At 41.4% G+C, this 17,162-nt stretch overlaps 1 protein-coding gene across 2 annotated transcripts in view; it reads right to left on the bottom strand.

Annotated features, from left to right (window-relative positions):
- CTH (cystathionine gamma-lyase) overlaps nucleotides 1-17,162 on the bottom strand; it is a 42,409-nt gene that overhangs the window by 13,069 nt on the left and 12,178 nt on the right. The window contains exons 3-10 of one of the 2 annotated variants that reach the window (XM_075003514.1): nucleotides 15,964-16,059; nucleotides 13,260-13,369; nucleotides 12,415-12,546; nucleotides 10,331-10,388; nucleotides 7,137-7,214; nucleotides 5,588-5,740; nucleotides 5,213-5,334; nucleotides 2,949-3,001 (exon numbers count right to left, since the gene is read on the bottom strand). In XM_075003514.1, coding sequence (XP_074859615.1) covers nucleotides 2,949-3,001; nucleotides 5,213-5,334; nucleotides 5,588-5,740; nucleotides 7,137-7,214; nucleotides 10,331-10,388; nucleotides 12,415-12,546; nucleotides 13,260-13,369; nucleotides 15,964-16,059 — 802 coding nt within the window. The remainder of the gene's footprint in view (nucleotides 1-2,948; nucleotides 3,002-5,212; nucleotides 5,335-5,587; nucleotides 5,741-7,136; nucleotides 7,215-10,330; nucleotides 10,389-12,414; nucleotides 12,547-13,259; nucleotides 13,370-15,963; nucleotides 16,060-17,162) is intronic. The other variant, XM_075003515.1, reaches the window with a different exon arrangement.

The following is a 17,162-nucleotide window of genomic DNA, read 5'->3' as shown; positions in this document are numbered from 1 at the left end:
GGTTTGTGCTAGCTGAGACTCTGGTACAGTGTTGCCCGACTATAACTGCTAAGGCAAAACAGTGGGTATTTTGTTAGAGTAGCTCCAAATTTTTACCCAGAAAATGAAGCAAAATCTTGTATTTCTTTACTCTGACAACCTTTTCATTGTTATTTAGAAAAATATAAATACCTGTGGCAACTAAATGTCTTCCTCCTGGAAGCGGACACTGTTTTAAAGACCATGGTTTAAATGTAAACATACACAAAACTGAAATTATAAAACTAAGGAAGGTAGAAGAACTGTTTGAAATTTCAGTAGAGCTGAATAGGAAGAAATAATATGTATACTTGAGAAGAACATTTAGTGCCACGGAATAAAGATCTGGAGAACTAAAAAATAAGAAGCGAGTGTTCATGGATAGTAAGGAAAAAGATGGCAGAAATAAAAAGTGTATGCTGCATGTGTCTATTCCTGCCTGATCTATGGTTTGGAAACTGTGGGACTTACAGAGAAGGAAGAACTAGGAATATTAAATTGGGACTTGGTGACAGACTGCAGAGCACAAGTTTGAGGGTGGGATGGACATTTGGAAAAGAACGAGAGAAGAAAAACCAGCAAAGAAAGAATGGCAGGAACAAGAAAGTAGGTGGAAAAGAAAGGATATTATGGAGAGACTCCAAGACATATGAAACTGTACCATGGACCAAGAGGAATGGTAAAGAATTGTAGGCAACTCTGATTCCAAGCAAGCCAGAACAGAAATCAAGAAGGGAAGTGAGTTAAACAAACAAGTTTCTAGATATTCAAAAATGGACCACAAAAGAAATAATTCATGAGGGTTTCTTTTCAAGCAACTAATTAAAAGGTTTCTTCTTTCTTACGTAAGAGCTAATGGAGCTTTACAGGTATTAGATTTAATATTGCCATTACAGAATGATAGCTTCCACCAATTTCAGCAGGAGCTGGGCCCATATACAAGGGCAGAACAGGGGACACATCACACAGAGAGGCTACGTCTACACGTGAAGCCTACATCGAAGTAGCCTATTTCAATGTGGCGACATCGAAATAGGCTATTTCGATGAATAACGTCTACACGTCCTCCAGGGCTGGCAACATCGACGTTGCGCAGCGCCACATCAAAATAGGCGCTGCGAGGGAACATCTACACGCCAAAGTAGCACACATCGAAATAAGGGTGCCAGGCACAGCTGCAGACAGGGTCACAGGGCGGACTCAACAGCAAGCCGCTCCCTTAAAGGGCCCCTCCCAGACACAGTTGCACTAAACAACACAAGATCCACAGAGCCAACAACTGGTTGCAGACCCTGTGCATGCAGCATGGATCCCCAGCTGCAGCAGCAGCAGCCAGAAGCCCTGGGCTACGGGCTGCTGCACACGGTGACCATAGAGCCCCGCAGGGACGGGAGAGAGAGCGTCTCTCAACCCCTTAGCTGATGGCCGCCATGGCGGACCCCGCTATTTCAATGTTGCGGGATGCACAACGACTACATGGTCCCTACTTCGACGTTGCACGTCGAAGTAGGGCGCTATTCCCATCCCCTCATGGGGTTAGCGGCTTCGACGTCTCGCTGCCTAACGTCGATGTTAACATCGAAATAGCGCCCAACACGCGTAGCCGTGATGGGCACTATTTCGAAGTTAGTGCCGCTACTTCGAAGTAGCGTGCACGTGTAGACACGGCTAGAATGGCCAATTTTTCCTTTATGTTGTCCTTACCACAAACCGTCAGACAATATTAAATTAATTTTTACTGCTGGCTGCAGTAGTATCAAGTAATGAAGTATTGTTACAATCCCAATATTAAAAAACAGTTGTACTGGGCATGAAAAAGAGATGCCCTTAGTTTTGTGTGCTGAGCATGCCCTCTTGTGTAAGCAGTTAGAATAACAGATGTGTCTATAAGTACAGTAGAAGCTCAAAAGATTCGAACACCAGCACCTGCTCTGAGAGTGGAAGAATCATGGAATTCCACACTAGGGCTATGTCTACACTAGCCAAAAACTTCGAAATAGCCATGCAAATGGCCATTTTGAAGTTTACTAATGAAGCGCTGAAATACATATTCAGCACCTCATTAGCATGCGGGCTGCCGCGGCACTTCGAAATTGACGCAGCTCCTTTTCAAAAGGACCCCGCCTACTTCGAAGTCCCCTTATTCCCATCTGCTCATAGGAATAAGGGGACTTCGAAATAGGCAGGGTCCTTCCAAAAGGAGCCCCATCTGGACGAGCCACACGGCGGCAAGGCTGCTTCAATTTTGTAGTGCCATGGCTGCCGCATGCTAATGAGGCGCTGAATATGTATTTCAGCGCTTCATTAGTAAACTTCAAAATGGCCATTTCGAAGGTTGGGGCTAGTGTAGACACGGCGTAGAGAAGTAAAGACCTGAAACCTAAGACATGGGAGATGGTGATTGCACTAAGGAGTCCAAAAGAGGGGCAATCATGCAACTAACTTTGAGCCATAGCACTTCCTTCCTGCTCCATGTTCCACCCCAGCATACCACCTGCACCAGAACTTATGAGGGGGTGCTTAGAAAGCACCCTTAAGTCCATCTTCCACAACGCTTGCCTTTTTCCTCAGCCAAAGCCAGAACTTTTAGGGTCATTTTATGCTATTACAATCCTTTTACCAAGCATTTTACAGAACTAGAGATGTGAAGAGATCACTGGGAAGGTCTTGGTGATAGAATATTCTTCCATTCAAACCAAGAGTCTTCCACTGTTTAAACTTCTAAAATAAATCATATCACTGCTCATTTCTTGACCATGAATAAAATATTCACATGATATAAAAATTAACTCTATGGTGGTTGGTCAAAAAGTGAAACATCAAAATTTTAAACACTGCTTAGTTGCAAGCTGCAACAGAAGCTTTTCTTCCATAATATGTGCAATTTCAGGATTGTTTGCAGTAGAGATTGAAAATGAAGACTGACTTACGGATGTTCTGCGAGGCTTTCATATCCTCCCAGACTCTCAGCGAGTGCAAAAAGCTATAATAGGAAATACAAAAGTTCATTTTATACCAACAGGTAGTTTTTCATTTGAAACAAATGCAAGAGGATTTAATATAGTCATGTTGTAAAGAAAAAAGCAACTGCATCTTATGATCGTAATTTTGAAGTGGAATTCACTGGACTAAAAATGCACAAAAACCTCTCATACTATAAGAAAAAACAACTGGCATACAGTTTACTAGCAAAAAGTTATTAGGGTCTTAAATACATTAGCCCTAACTTTCCTAAAGAAAAGAAAAAAAGAAAGCAATTCAAGGGAGACGTTTTTTTTTCCTGACTAAGCAATGTGCCCTCCTGAGTTCTGAATATAATCAAAGTGGGCCTGAGGTGAATCTGACTAAAGACAGTAAGAACAGAATCAAAACTTTAAATTGAAATTACTCTCTCCCCATCATATCCTTCTCCTGATCTATTAATTCTTCTAATTTCATGAACCTCTCCACTTCCTTGGGCCAAATTAAGGGCATAACTGACAAAACACTGTTTCAGGGGCATTTTACTTGTGTTTGTAACCTTAATAGAAGCAGATCATAAGAGTCTTTTCTCACAAGATTAATCATTACTCTTTAGCAAACCCAATAATCTGGAGAAGAATACAAACTTCTGGGTACTTAACAAAACTGAATTGCAAATCCTTTGAAGAATGCCCACTATCTATTAGTCTTCACTAAACATTGATCTTTAATCACAGATATGCCCTAAATGACAAAAGGCCCTTTGATACTCTGCTGGATTCAAAAATACATTCTATAGGTGTGTTGGCTGACTGAGCCTTCAGCAACTGCTCTCAGGATCAGAATGCAAGCTATTGTTCCTCTTGCCTCTTTCCCATTCAGGGCAATCTGCTTGCCATATACCAAGCCAGTCTATTTTAGACAACACCCTTCCTAGTTAAGCAGCAGCCCAAGGCTGTGTCTCCACATGCAGCTTCTTCTGGAAGCAGCATGCTAATGAGCTAACTGGAAGATGATAATCAGGCACGGATGCAAATTTTCCACATCTCATTAGCATATCGGCATGTGGTTCGGAGTCCGGAAGTATATGTGGAGTCCAAAGTACATGTGGAGACACGTAGTCCGCAAGTATCTTCCAGAAGGAAACCCTCCTTCCAGAAGCCCCTTCTCCCCCAAAATTTTGGGGAACAAGGGGCTTCCAGAAGGGTTTCCTTCCAGAAGATCCAAGTGGGCCATGTGCCTCCACGTGTACTTCAGAGTCCAGAAGAGCTTTTTCCGGACTCCGAACCACGTGCCGATATGCTAATGAGGCATAGAAAATTTGCATCAGTGCCTGAATAGTAGCATCTTCCGGTTAGCTCGTTAGCGTGCCGCTTCCAGAAGAAGCGGCACGTGGAGACACAGCCCAACTGATTAGCCAGGACACTGGTGTGCTGGAGGTAAACCCCCTCAGAGGCAGGTGAGTCTTGTTTCCAGCAAAGATGTCTGACCATATTCAAACCTTTGCTTGTAGGATGTTATTTGATTATGTGAAATTTCAGTTGTGGTTTTATTTGGGGAGTAAGGGTCAGTGGTGGTGGGAGAAAGAGAACTCCTTCACTGGACTCTGTCAACTTAGATATTAATTGTTTCTGTTTTAAAATTTACACCACTGTGTCCAAAGAACAATAGCCATAAACAGCTTAAAAGATGAATTTAAGAGAAAGGGAGTTAAACAATGCTCTAAAGCTCATGTTACGAGCATACCTTTCAGGTGATCTGCCTGAAAGAGACAGTACTTCCTTTTGGAACATGGATCAAGAAACAGTCTTACAAGTCATTTTCTTTTGTCAAGGATTTTTAAATGTTCTAGCAGCGTTACATCAGCAACACCACCTCAGCTTTTAAACTGCATTAACAGTTGTTGGAATATACAAAACACTTCCAAAAGTTACATCTGGTTTAAACTAGCTGTAAGAGTCAGTTATGAGTGTAAAAACTTTAAATGGGATGACACGTCCTCTTCCTCTCTCTTAGTAGTGCCCCATCTCATAATCATCCATTATTATTTAGATTGAAGTACCATTCAAAATAGATTAAGAGCTTTCCAAACACATAGGAAGACAAACCCTGCTTTGAAGATGACTACTGCTTTGAAGATGACCACGTCCTCTTTCACCACCAGATCAGAGCCCTAACTGAGTCACAATCAGATTCTTTTAGAGAGTTTGCATACCATTTGAGCAGAAATTACCTTTAAATTCTTGAGAAAGATGTTAGCATGGTCAAGGTTTCCTTTAATGTAAAAGGTGATCATCCCAGGACAGCCAGAGCACTGGCGCTTCATTAGCTCATGCTGAGGATGTGAGGGCAGTCCTGAAATTAGTCACATATTGTATAAGTTCTTTTATTCAGACTACTAAAAGTGCACTGGAGAACAACAAGCGACACTAAAGCACATAAAAACAACCTTCAAGTGTTAAACATAATTCTACTGCAAGATAAATGCGTATGTCAAGTAATAATTTATATCCATGGAATTTTACTTCTATCAGCACCAGGAATGAAGCATCTTGTACCAAACAGAGCAGAACCAAAATATTTTCTCTTCAGAAATCTTGCAACTTACCAGGATAAATGACTTTTTCTACCCGGGGATTTGATTCAAGGTACTGAGCAACAACCAGTGCATTATGGAAATGCTGCTTCATTCGGATGTGTAGCGTCTTTAAACCCCGATTGCAAAGGTAACAGTCAAAAGGAGACGGAACTGCTCCAATGGCTAAAAAACAACACATTACAAATTTAAAAACTCTTCTACCTTATTAAAGAAATCTTAGTTTCCAAGCTGACCCCTGCGGTAAACAGATGCAATTCCCATTGATTTCTATGAGAATTTTGCCTGTTTATACCAGAATGGAATTCGGCCCTGCATTTGAAAAATCAAACATAGTACTTTGATACCACACTAAAAATACTCTAAAACAGGACAAGGGAGAGAGGGGAAAACATAGATGTGCTTTTATCTTCCCACTTCCCAGATAAGAGTCAGGCAGCAGCTAAACCACAGAAAACTTTGAGATGAATCTTATCAAACATAAGACACTCCCTCAGATTGCTCTGTTTAGATTTACACGAGGCAGGGTGAAAACAAAGTGCTTTTCAATAAAAAAAACACAGATAACAGAAAAAATGCAGCTGCCAAAACATACAATTTCCAGCTCATGTAAAAATCATGTGGGCAGTCTGAGTGACTTGGTCATGGGTTTAAAGGAAAATGGATTAGCAAACGGACACCAGATACATCAAGTAGATTATTAATTATATATTTCCTTATATAAATGTATTCTGAAGGGTGTTAACAGGGAGAAAATTAAAAACAACCAGAGAGAAGGGTGCTTTCGAAAGCAGGGCTTCCTTTCGAAGGAACCCCATCTACATGGCTATTTTGCATTTTGAAAGCAGCACTTCTGACGCAGTGAGTGATCGTTATTATGCAACCATTATGAACAACCATTATGTTCATACCAGTGCCTCACTGACATTTTTGATCCACTGCATTTACATGCACCTTCCAAAAAAGAGGGGCAATGTAGACATAGCCAAGGTGAAATCCTGCCCCACTGAACTCAATGCAAGTTTTGTCAATGGAGGATCTCACCCATAATGTAAGGAACAGAGGCTTGTACAGATGATATTACTAATCCCCTGGGCTATGCACATCCTCTTAATTAAGGGACAACAGATCACTTTCTTTGTTTCCTCTGTTTTTCTGTTCTGAAACTCAAAAACTAATAAATTTTCCATGTATAAGCAAACAGTGAATTATACTGATCAGTGCTTTGTTGTCAACCAATTTCAAAACACTTTCCAAAAGGAAATCAATAGCATTTATCCTCAATTTTACTGTTTGGGAAACTGAGGCACAGTAAAAGCAACATGAGTTGTTCAAGTTTACCCAGCAGTCCGATAGCAGAGATAAGATTAGAACCCAGATCTTGTGAATACTAAACTAGGGGGTGACTCACTAAGCCACAGTCTCACCTGTGTAAGTTTTTGGGTCATATTTGTAGCCTAGATATACAAATTTCACATACACAAATATCCCACATATCTGATGTGTACCACCATACCTGGAACCAATACATTTTAAAGAATTTCCTGTGTTGGCTACTTACCATTTTGTAAGAACTTGAGCCTTTCATACAGATTATCACAGTTTACTGAAACCAATCCCATTACAACGTCACTATGGCCTGAAGATAAAAGAAGAGCATTACATCATTAACTTGTTTGTATTCAGGAAGCTTTAACTATATAAAGAGTTGGGCAGGTGGTTGCTTCCTTGGTCCCCTATGATTTATCTCCTTCTCTGTTTTTGCAGTTCAAGACATCACATATTTCTCCTCATAGCTACTCTTATCTGCACACAGACATTCCAGGCAAAATCCAGGTTAACCTCCTCCAAGATCACGATTAGTGCTCTGCTCTGTAGCCACTGGCAAGTCCTGCTTGTACAGTGGACAGTTGTCATCTCACCTTTTCAAGGAGGATCCCCACTCTGACACTTTGAGGCTGTGTCTACACTATGAGATAAATTTGAATTTAAGGTAGTTAGTGCGATATTACCACATGACTGTCTTCACTTTAAATTCCATTAGTTTGATTTAGGGAGCACTAATATTGAGATTACAATATTGCCGGTACCTGACGGGTATAGCGTCAAGCTCGAATTCAAAAGTTCGATTAAAGGCCAGCGTGGAAGTTGCATGCCTTAAAATCGAATTTATTAGCCTCCAGAGGTGTCCCCTACGTAACCCACAGTGCCCCTCAGTGCTCCGCTGTGGACGCTGCTCTCCAGGTGAGCAGGAATTAGGTATCAGGAACACTGTGAATGTCAAAGCGGGAGCAGCAATCCTGTGTCTGTGGGCTCATGTTTGCATAAGAGCCTGAGAAATGTGTTTCTTTTCTTTCCTTTTTCTTTTTTTTTTTTTTTGCTATTAGTGCTGTGAGCACATCTACCCATTACAAATAGCCCCTGCAGGGAGTTCATAGTTCTCTCTCTACACTTGGTATATTTTTCTGCACTGCCTGGAGCCAGCTGCTGCCCTGCCACACCACATGACAAGGCTGCGGTAGGGGTTGTGCTTGCATAAGACGCCAAGAAACTTCTCAGTGGTTTACAGTTGTGTGCGAATTCCCCTCTCCCCCACACAGGTACCATGCAATTGGGGTCTTTCCCATGCTCAGGCACATCACGTGGGTAGCCACGGACCCAATAAAAGGATGTGCCTGACATTCAGTGCTCACCATGCTTCCAGCAGCACCATGTCCTAGCTTGCGCAGTTAGGGCTCCAAGGGTGGGAAAGAATTTCAGGGGCTTGCAGCCGCCAGGGGGGAGTCTCCCCGGTGGCTAAAATAGTTTGAGGGGAACCACTTCAGCTGCCTCGCCACTGAACCCTCCTGTGCCCCAGCAAGGCATCAGTGATGCTTGCAGCCGCCGGGGGGAAGTCTACCCCGGTGGCTAAGATACTCGGGGGCTTGCTGCCGCCAGGGCAGAACCCTCCCCAAGTGGCTAAGATAGTGGGGGGATCACTTCAGCTGGCCCCCCACTGCATCCCCATGCCCCTAGCAAGGGACCAGTGGTGCTTGCAGCCAGCGGGGGGAGGGGGAAGTCTCCCGCAGCAGCTAAGATAGTTGGGGAATCACGTCAACTAGCTGCCCCACACCACTAGCAAGGGACTTGGTGGGGAATACTTCAGCTACTTCGACATTCCAACGTGCTCTACAGCCACAGACCACAGTGCCACCCAGCCACAGCCAAAAATATTTTTTGGGAGCTTGCTGTCCATTGCAGAAACCTACAAAATCTTTCTCCTATAATTTCCTATCTGTCTTCATGCTTTGATCCCCTCAGAAACATAAGGGGGTAGGAGGGCTAGTTGAGATTCCTGTTTCCGTTATAAGTTCTGTGTATGATATTTCACTGCCATCACCCGTGCTGGCAATGTTTGCGTAGTGAAGAGGAAAGTGAAAAATCTGTTTTCCTAGGCTTTTCTATCCTCTTCCTTCTAACTTCAAGAACACAGTCCAGGTCCTTGTGTTATTTTCAGGGACTGGATACCATCATGGGAGTGGGGGGGGCACTCAGTGCATGGCCAGTTGAGAAGACAGCCTATGCACAGAAGTCGTATAGTGCACCAGAAAGCCAAAAACTCCTCCCCACAGCAACTCTGTTTTTTCAAAAACGTTCCTGTCTTCTCTTTCTTGAAGCTTTTCAGGGTCCTTCTATTATTTTCAGGGATCAGATGCAATCACGGGAGGGGGGACACTCAGTGGATGGCCAGTTGAGAATTCAGCTACAGAAGAAAGACGTTTTTGTAAACTTTTTTGCCATCTCTGTGGATGCCCTATTTTTCTTCCTTCCAACAGGAAAAATCAACGTTTGCTTATCATGTGAGGGGAATGAGGAAAATGCAATGTGAAAAGGTGATGTCAAAGATCAGTGAGCATACCCAGAATGGTACAGAGACGAGGGAACTGTGGGATAGGTTCCCACAATGCACTACTGCAACTGTCAATATTTGCCAACTAAGTGTGGCAGCAATAAGTTGACTTTGTGAGGAGCATGTGGGGAGGGGAGGATGGCTGAATTCGAACTTATAAATTCAGAATTACAAAATCGATATTAATAAATGCAAATTTATCTCATAGTGTAGACACAGCCTGAGTGCAGAATGTGGGGGCCTGCAAAAGACCTTAAAAACTTTGCCTCTATAGACTTCTGCTTACAGGCTTCCCAAGGTCACAGATTTCCTGACTCTGGGAGGTAGCTGCCACAACCCAAGTCAGAAAACCCCTCTTTAAAACCCAGGGAGACACACTTGGGATGTCTCCCTGTCAGGATGCCCCAACCTCTTAATTCTCCCTTAGGGTAGAGCTTGAAAACAAAGAGGAAGGAAGTAAGCTCTCAAGGTCCTTCCAGTTTTGAGAGATAGCTCTATATCTCTGTATTTAACACAGACAAAAGAGAAAGGCATATGGTCCTGGAAGAAGAAAGCTTAGTCAATCTGATCTGGAAAAAGCTTAGGCTTAGAAGTACATCCTTGCTTTAGGCCATTTTATTTTAATTAAAAAAAAGGCAAAACAACTGGACAACATATGTTCCGTGGTTAAGAGCTGGACAGAGACACCACCAATCTATAGATTTCTCCACAGCAGGAATCTCTCTGGGGGTACTTCAGACAGATACAGAGAACAAAAAACATCAACCAATATAATCAAGCCGGAATATAAGCTGATCTTTTACGTCATCTATTATTGGTATTAAAAACAAAGAGTATTTTGTGTTACGTAATATTCAGATGCTTACCATTCATGTATTTGGTTGCTGAATACATACAAATATCTGCCCCAAGAGACAAAGGACGCTAAAATGGAAATAAAATAAAAGATCTAATTTAACATTTTTTCCACCATTTTCAAATCACAAGTTATTCTCACATCATCCCACAGAAAAGCAGGAATTTGGTGATCAAAAACAGAAGGCTCAGGTGACAGACTCACCAACTGGGAGTTTCAAAAGCACTGTCTATCTCCTATCGACATCACCAGGAGAAGAGTTAAAGGTAACAAAGAGCACTTCTTAAAATCCTACCCCTAGTTTTTAAAATTTATTTTATTTCCATTTACAGAGTGGATCTACCAAACAGGCTGTAAGACTATACAAAATTTAAGCCTTTCCATACTGTTACAGTAAAATCAATGCTAACTGCACATACAAAATAACTTTTTTATGCCAAGCAAAAACCTCAGCATCTTCAAAGAAAGCCCAGACAACCAGTCCAATTTGCTGATTGCATTTTTACATAAGTGTCTGGATTCTTCTTTCACTTTAATGACACTGCCTCAGAAAAGTTGAAAAAAGTTAGAGTGGGAGCAACTGACAAACAGAATTCTTCACATTTGCTTAAGTTTTCAGTTGCTCGTCCAAGGAAAGAACAACTGGAAATGACAAGATAAACAGCTGCCTTCTCTATCAATGACCTGATTTTACATCAGACACTAAATTGCAGACTTTAAATGATTACATTTGAACACTCATACATTAAAACCCCGAGATAAAACACATCTGAGCTGCACATATCTTGGGTTAATGCAACAGCCACCCAACAGGTTTCCTGCTCCTGTCAGTGGCAGCAGCCGAGAGTCAGGCTGCCATCCCTGACAGAAGAGGGGAAACTGCTCCTATCAGGGAAATCAGCCTGACTCTTTGCTGCCACCTCAACAGGAGTGGTTTCCCCATCTTTGGGAACCAGCTCCCCTCCACTGGTGAGAGCTGGGAAACTGACCAGCACCAGCGCTGGTCAGTTTCCTGTCTCCTGTGAGCAGTGGGACTCCCCAAAATCAAATGGGAAGAAGAGGCTTTCAAAAATCAGTGTGTCGCTTTAAAAGGCCCCCCAGCTACACAGGCAGTGTACATTTCGAAACTAGCACTTTCGAAGAGCACGTGGCCACCATTATGCTAATGAGGCGCTGCATATTCACAGCAGTGCCTCAATAGATCTGCCAAAGTGGCTCATTACCATGCCCCCTCCCAACGTGGGGGTAGTGTGGCCACAGCCTATATGTCATGATTTTTTAAACTGAAAAAGTATCCTTACTGCATTTTCTACTGCATAAATGAAAAAAATATGGGAGCTTTCCGTGGCCAAAATAAAAGGCTCCAAATTACCACAAATAGTAACTAAAAGGCTGTGTAGCTGAGAGGCTAAAGGGTTTCTTCTATATTTCCAGCATGCAGCGTTCAAATACATGGAGTTTATAGTATTAAAATATTTTTCTCCAAAATCATGCAAGATTATAGATTTACTTTTAAAGAACACAATTAAAAACACAGCGTATGGCCCGAAAGGTGTCCTCAGTTAATACACAACAAACAAAGACTAAAGAAGTTTTTCATCCATATAAAGGAGGAGTTAATTATAAAAGCAACCAAATCAGAAAATCCATTTAAAAAGATCATGATAATTCACAGCTACAACTCCAGCCATTTATAAAACAAAAACAAACAAAAAAGCAATACAAATATCTTTGTATTGGAGAGACGCCTAAAAATTAGCTCACGACCATGTTATTGCTGTAGATAACTGCTTTGATTTAGTGTAATCATGAACTAATCAGCCCCTTTGTTTCAATAGATCTGATTTTAAATTGCTAGCTGGTTCTTTTTCCAATTAATTTTCTTTAAATGGCATACGTTTCTTTGGATCAGGTCTGTATTAGTTAATAAGCCAACTGTCTATCCACTTTTCAGTTTGAAAGCTTTAAAACAAATCAGAGGTCAAAAGCGCACAGTTCCTTTTTGGTCATCCCTCCTGCCATTAGAAGTCATTAAAAATAAATGCAACGCTGAATACCAATCTTGCCATTATTTCACATATCCAATCAGCTTACCTGGAAATATGCTGACATAAAGGTGTTGTCTACTACTAAAATAATATCTTTATGTTTATGGACAATATCCGCACAGCCTTGAATATCAATGACCTTCAGAATGGGATTTGTGGGAGTTTCAAGCCACACAAGCTGCAATTTTTCAACAAACAGCAATCATTAGTTTTAGACACATTGTGTATTTACAGGTACCATCACCTATAACTTTCTCTTTAAAAGGACACTTCTTCCTATCCCTCTTTTGCGTATATTCTGCAGACAGTACCAGACTGACAGCCTCAGATTCTTTCATCCAGGCCTCATGCCAGCACATGCATGCTCCTTTCTTAGAATTCCTTTGTCAATAACTTTACCAAGAAAAGAGTGAATTTTTCTTCATATTTTGAAGAAAAGCTCTTAAAATTCATGACCTGTATTTAATATGTTTGCCAAATTCCATGTTTCCATCCAACTGTGGAAAGTATAATTATTAGAACAGAACGACATGAAAAGCAGCCATTAACAGAACCAGCAGCAAAACTTTCACTCCTCATCCAAGAAGCCCCTTTATAACATTCACCTTTGAAAAAACCTTTATTACTATCCCAGTAAAAAATGTCCCTCTCGGCCTAGTCCCTGAAGTGTTCTGAATTTGCTACTCAAATATTAAATCTTGCACAAGTGTCCGAAGAAGAAACTTCTAAGAAACTTAAGATCTCTGATTTATGCTTTCTGCCATAAATAAATTTTTCTCCTAAGAACTGCTACTCTCCTATAGGAGAAAAAGAAACCAGCATCTGTAAAGGAATAAAAGAAAATCATTGAAGACATATTGTAAATGGAATTCAGGAGTATACTTCCATTACCTTGGTCTTTGGTGTGATTGCTGCCTCCAGGCATTCCAGTTTGCTACAGTCAACAAAAGTAAACTTCAAACCCATTTGAGAGGCTACCTTCCTGAAATACCTGTTTGTACCTAAGACAAGAGGAACACTGTATTATGAAAGATATGCTTCTGATTTACACTTATTTTCCAAGAGGGGAGAAACATTCCATGAACAGTTAAGCATATGGGGATCGTTTTCACTTTAAGGATAAAAAGTGTTGGCAGGATGGGTGAAGACAAAGGCAGGATGTACAGATTTATGAAAACAGAAGACTAATTTTGTATTCTTTAAAATACATTTCTCTAGACTTGCCATCAGCTGACACACACCAAAGCTGCATACAAACTTGTAGAAAACTGTTAATAATTCCAATGCCAGCCAAGAAATTATGTATAGAAACCCTGATTGTATAACTTATCCTCAGCTTGTCTTGACCTTCGACCAGTGAGCCATGCACTGTGAGCAGAACTGTGGGAGACAGAGCTGGAAGAAAGGAAACGACTGCGGAAGAAAATTTTCATTCATACTTAAATTGCGTTGTTCACAGATAAATTCAAAAAGACACTGAATAGTGCGAAGTCTAATGTTGTGGGTCAAATTAATTGAACCCTCACATTTAATGGACTATGGGGAAGAAAAGACATACCTTCCCCCGCATTAGCCCATTAAATGGAGGATTTACTGTACTAGAGGGAGCTGAGAAACTGACCAGGATTACTGAGCTTTCAGTTTCCCGCATCCTCCAATCTGCTGGACTCAGGAAACTGATAGCGCTGCTGCACCTGGCTCAGAATGCAGGACTGAGGGAACTATGGCATAGGCTCCCACTCAAAATCAAACAAAAAAAAAAAAACGGCATTATAAAATCTATTTTAACAAATTCAAATTTATCTCATAGTGTATATGTAGCCTCATTTATCTTTTTAAAGACAGAGGTCAGTCTCACCAAGGTAATTTTGTCTGGGCAACTTTGAGTCCCATGTAGAAAATGGGTTGTGTGTCAACTTGAGGTCGTGTAGGCATATGACATTTAACTCTTTGACTCCTTCTCACTCCATATATGTAAATAGGCTCTCTTTTAACCTTATTTCTGGGTTGGGAACATAAGAAAATGACAAGGGTGATGATCCTCATTATCTTTTCTAGTTGGAGATCAAGGTTCATTTTTATTCTCATTTCTTGTTTCCATTTATTCTGCTTGGGAATGTAATGGGTTGACTGCATACTCCTTCAGAGGAATACTCTTCAGCAAGCAACCTACTTTACTGTTGGCCTCGTAGGTCACTATGCCTATTTACTTTCTTCTATCGCTGACACAATGGTTGAATAGCGTCCCGTCTCTTTTAGGATATCCCCACAGGTTATCCTGCGATATGGATGACCTGTGTGATATGAAACACGAGGGGAGGTGGTTTGTCACAGCAGCCAACAATCAGGTTAGATTGCAGGGGTCAATATCCCTTTTCTCCAGTGGTCACTGGTGAAAAACTGAAACCTGAAAGATTGTAGCATTGAGCATTTAAGTTTTAGGCTCTGTTGGATTTGGAAGTACAGCAATAAATTCCACCATGTATTATGTAAATTCAAGCCAGCAGCACTGTTTCATGTACTGGATTGTAAATCTACATGGCTTAGAAAATAAGTCTTTTTTTTTTTAAACCAAAAGGCATTGCTTTGTGGATAATGCAGGACCAGGTGCTGAAATCCTGCAAACTGACCAGCTCTTGCTCAAGAAATCATCCTCTAGAAATTGGCTAGCCATTCCCTAACCTTTCCCTTATTAAAGAGGCTGGTCATTAACTCAGGCGGCATCTGACGCCTCTGCTTTCTTTCAGTCTGATTTAAGACCTGGTTCTGATATGGAGGCTATATTAGCTGTGTTGGCTGACTTGCTCCTTGTAGTGTTAAATGAAGGTTAGCTGTTGACCATACTGATTATTCTAGCCCTTTCTATAGATCATGAAACAGGACCCTGGAGTTGGTATTGACTTTTTTGCAGACTTTAGCAGAAATACACGTTGTACTCTCAATAAAATTTTCCTCTGCAAGTTCTGAGAGTAATATGAATAATTTGTTCTCTATCATGTAGAGGCTCAATAAGGAGATGTCACACTACCCCATGGAAGGCTCCACAAGGATATGTCACCACTCCTGCAAGACACGGAGAACTCACAGTGCTAACAGACTGAAACAAGGCTTTCACAATACCTGGTAAAGAGAATAAGCTTGGAATGAGTGCTGTCTGAAACTCAGTCCAGACAGGACCGAGGAGATGCTGGTGAGTAAAACTGGTAATCTAAAGGAAATGATAGAACTGTTTTGTTGTTTGGACCACTGGCAGTCTGGAGCTACTGAATTCCTTGGAAGAATCAACTGTTATTTCTGCACTGCTAGGAAGTTAGGCTTTTTCCTCTCATACCTCTTGCCATACCTTTTGAGTTCTCCAATTCACATCTCCACTTTTAGCCAATGAAGTCACAAAGGAATGGTGTGTTATTAAAACAGGCTTTTTATTGCACGATATAGTCCTTCCATTGAAAAATAAGGTCATAAATATGCAATTCAAACAAACAATAACTAGTGGAACTTCCTAAGTGCTTAGTTATCTGTGATCAATTTAATATATTTAAGGAGGCATACAGCTAACACAATTAAGATATAATATATATTGGTGCTCACTTACCTCCATAGACATCATCCACACAGATAATCCCATCTCCTGCCTTTAATAAGTGAGCAATATTCACTGTGGCTGCTAAGCCGGAAGCAAAAGCTAAACCTAAAATAGAGAAGAGAATCAACGTGGCAGAAAACCAAAGCATTTAAATTTTAATAGAAGATTTACCTGGCCTCACTTGGGTCCTTACCTCTATTTGTTTTCCTCAATTTAAATCATTGCTGTGGGGTGGGCCTGGGGATGAGGGTTCAGTAGGCAGGCTGACCTCGGGAGAGAGGACTGCCCCAGATGTCTTTTGCCACAACAGCCTGGGGCCAGGTGAGAAGTGCCCTTCCCAGCTGCTGCAACAGAACAGCTGGGAAGGGTGCATTCTGAGGCAGGTCCAGGTTCATCTGCCTCCAGTGCTCCCCAGCCAGACTGAGGAATACAGAAAACTGTGAACTTTCCTCATACTCCTGGATGAAGGGGAACAGCTGTACTGTTCCAGTATGAATGGGGGAGAGGGGTTTGAAGCCCCCATTTGCCCTGCACAGGGCACCTGGGGTTGAGAGGCTTGAAGCTGGTGCAGCAGAATGCACCCCCAGACAGACAGCCTCCTTTACTGGCCTAGTGCTTCTGTCTCTTTTCTGTATGGGTCTTACAGGAAGCAATCCCATACTGGGCACATGCCATTTGCCTTCTACAGCCCAACCCCGATCTTTTTCTTAAGATATGATAAGAGGAAACTGTCCTTTCCTGTAAGGTTTAGGAGAAGTCCTAGAACAAACAGACAGAGACACACACATAATCTTATATAGTAGATAGAGAGCTGTCTTTTCATTATGTTATAAACATAAAATTTCTGTCTCCCCCCAGTTTTCCTATTTAGTATCAAGGTTTTATAAAAGGCCAGGTTCTGCCACTCTTACTTATACTAAAAATAGTACATTACTGTATGAGTAGTTGCACTGAAATAAACAGAACCACATGGTGTAAGATGCTACTTAAGAGTAGCTGTGGTAGAATCTAGCCCTCAGTTACTGGTCTCAAGTCGAACTCATTGCACTGAGTTCAATTAATTTGACCCACAACATTAGACTTTGCACTATTCAGTGTCTTTTTGAATTTATCTGTGAACAACACAATTTAAGTAATTAATAAAGACAATTCACACCAGCAGAATGCAATAAGTACATAAAGAACAAAGGTGTGCACGCTGCTAGTAT

The sequence above is a fragment of the Carettochelys insculpta genome, chromosome 9, assembly GCF_033958435.1.
Source record: "Carettochelys insculpta isolate YL-2023 chromosome 9, ASM3395843v1, whole genome shotgun sequence".
Lineage (NCBI taxonomy): Eukaryota > Metazoa > Chordata > Testudines > Carettochelyidae > Carettochelys > Carettochelys insculpta.
Note: the sequence above shows the minus strand (reverse complement) of the source record. Positions and strands in the feature narration are given on the sequence as shown.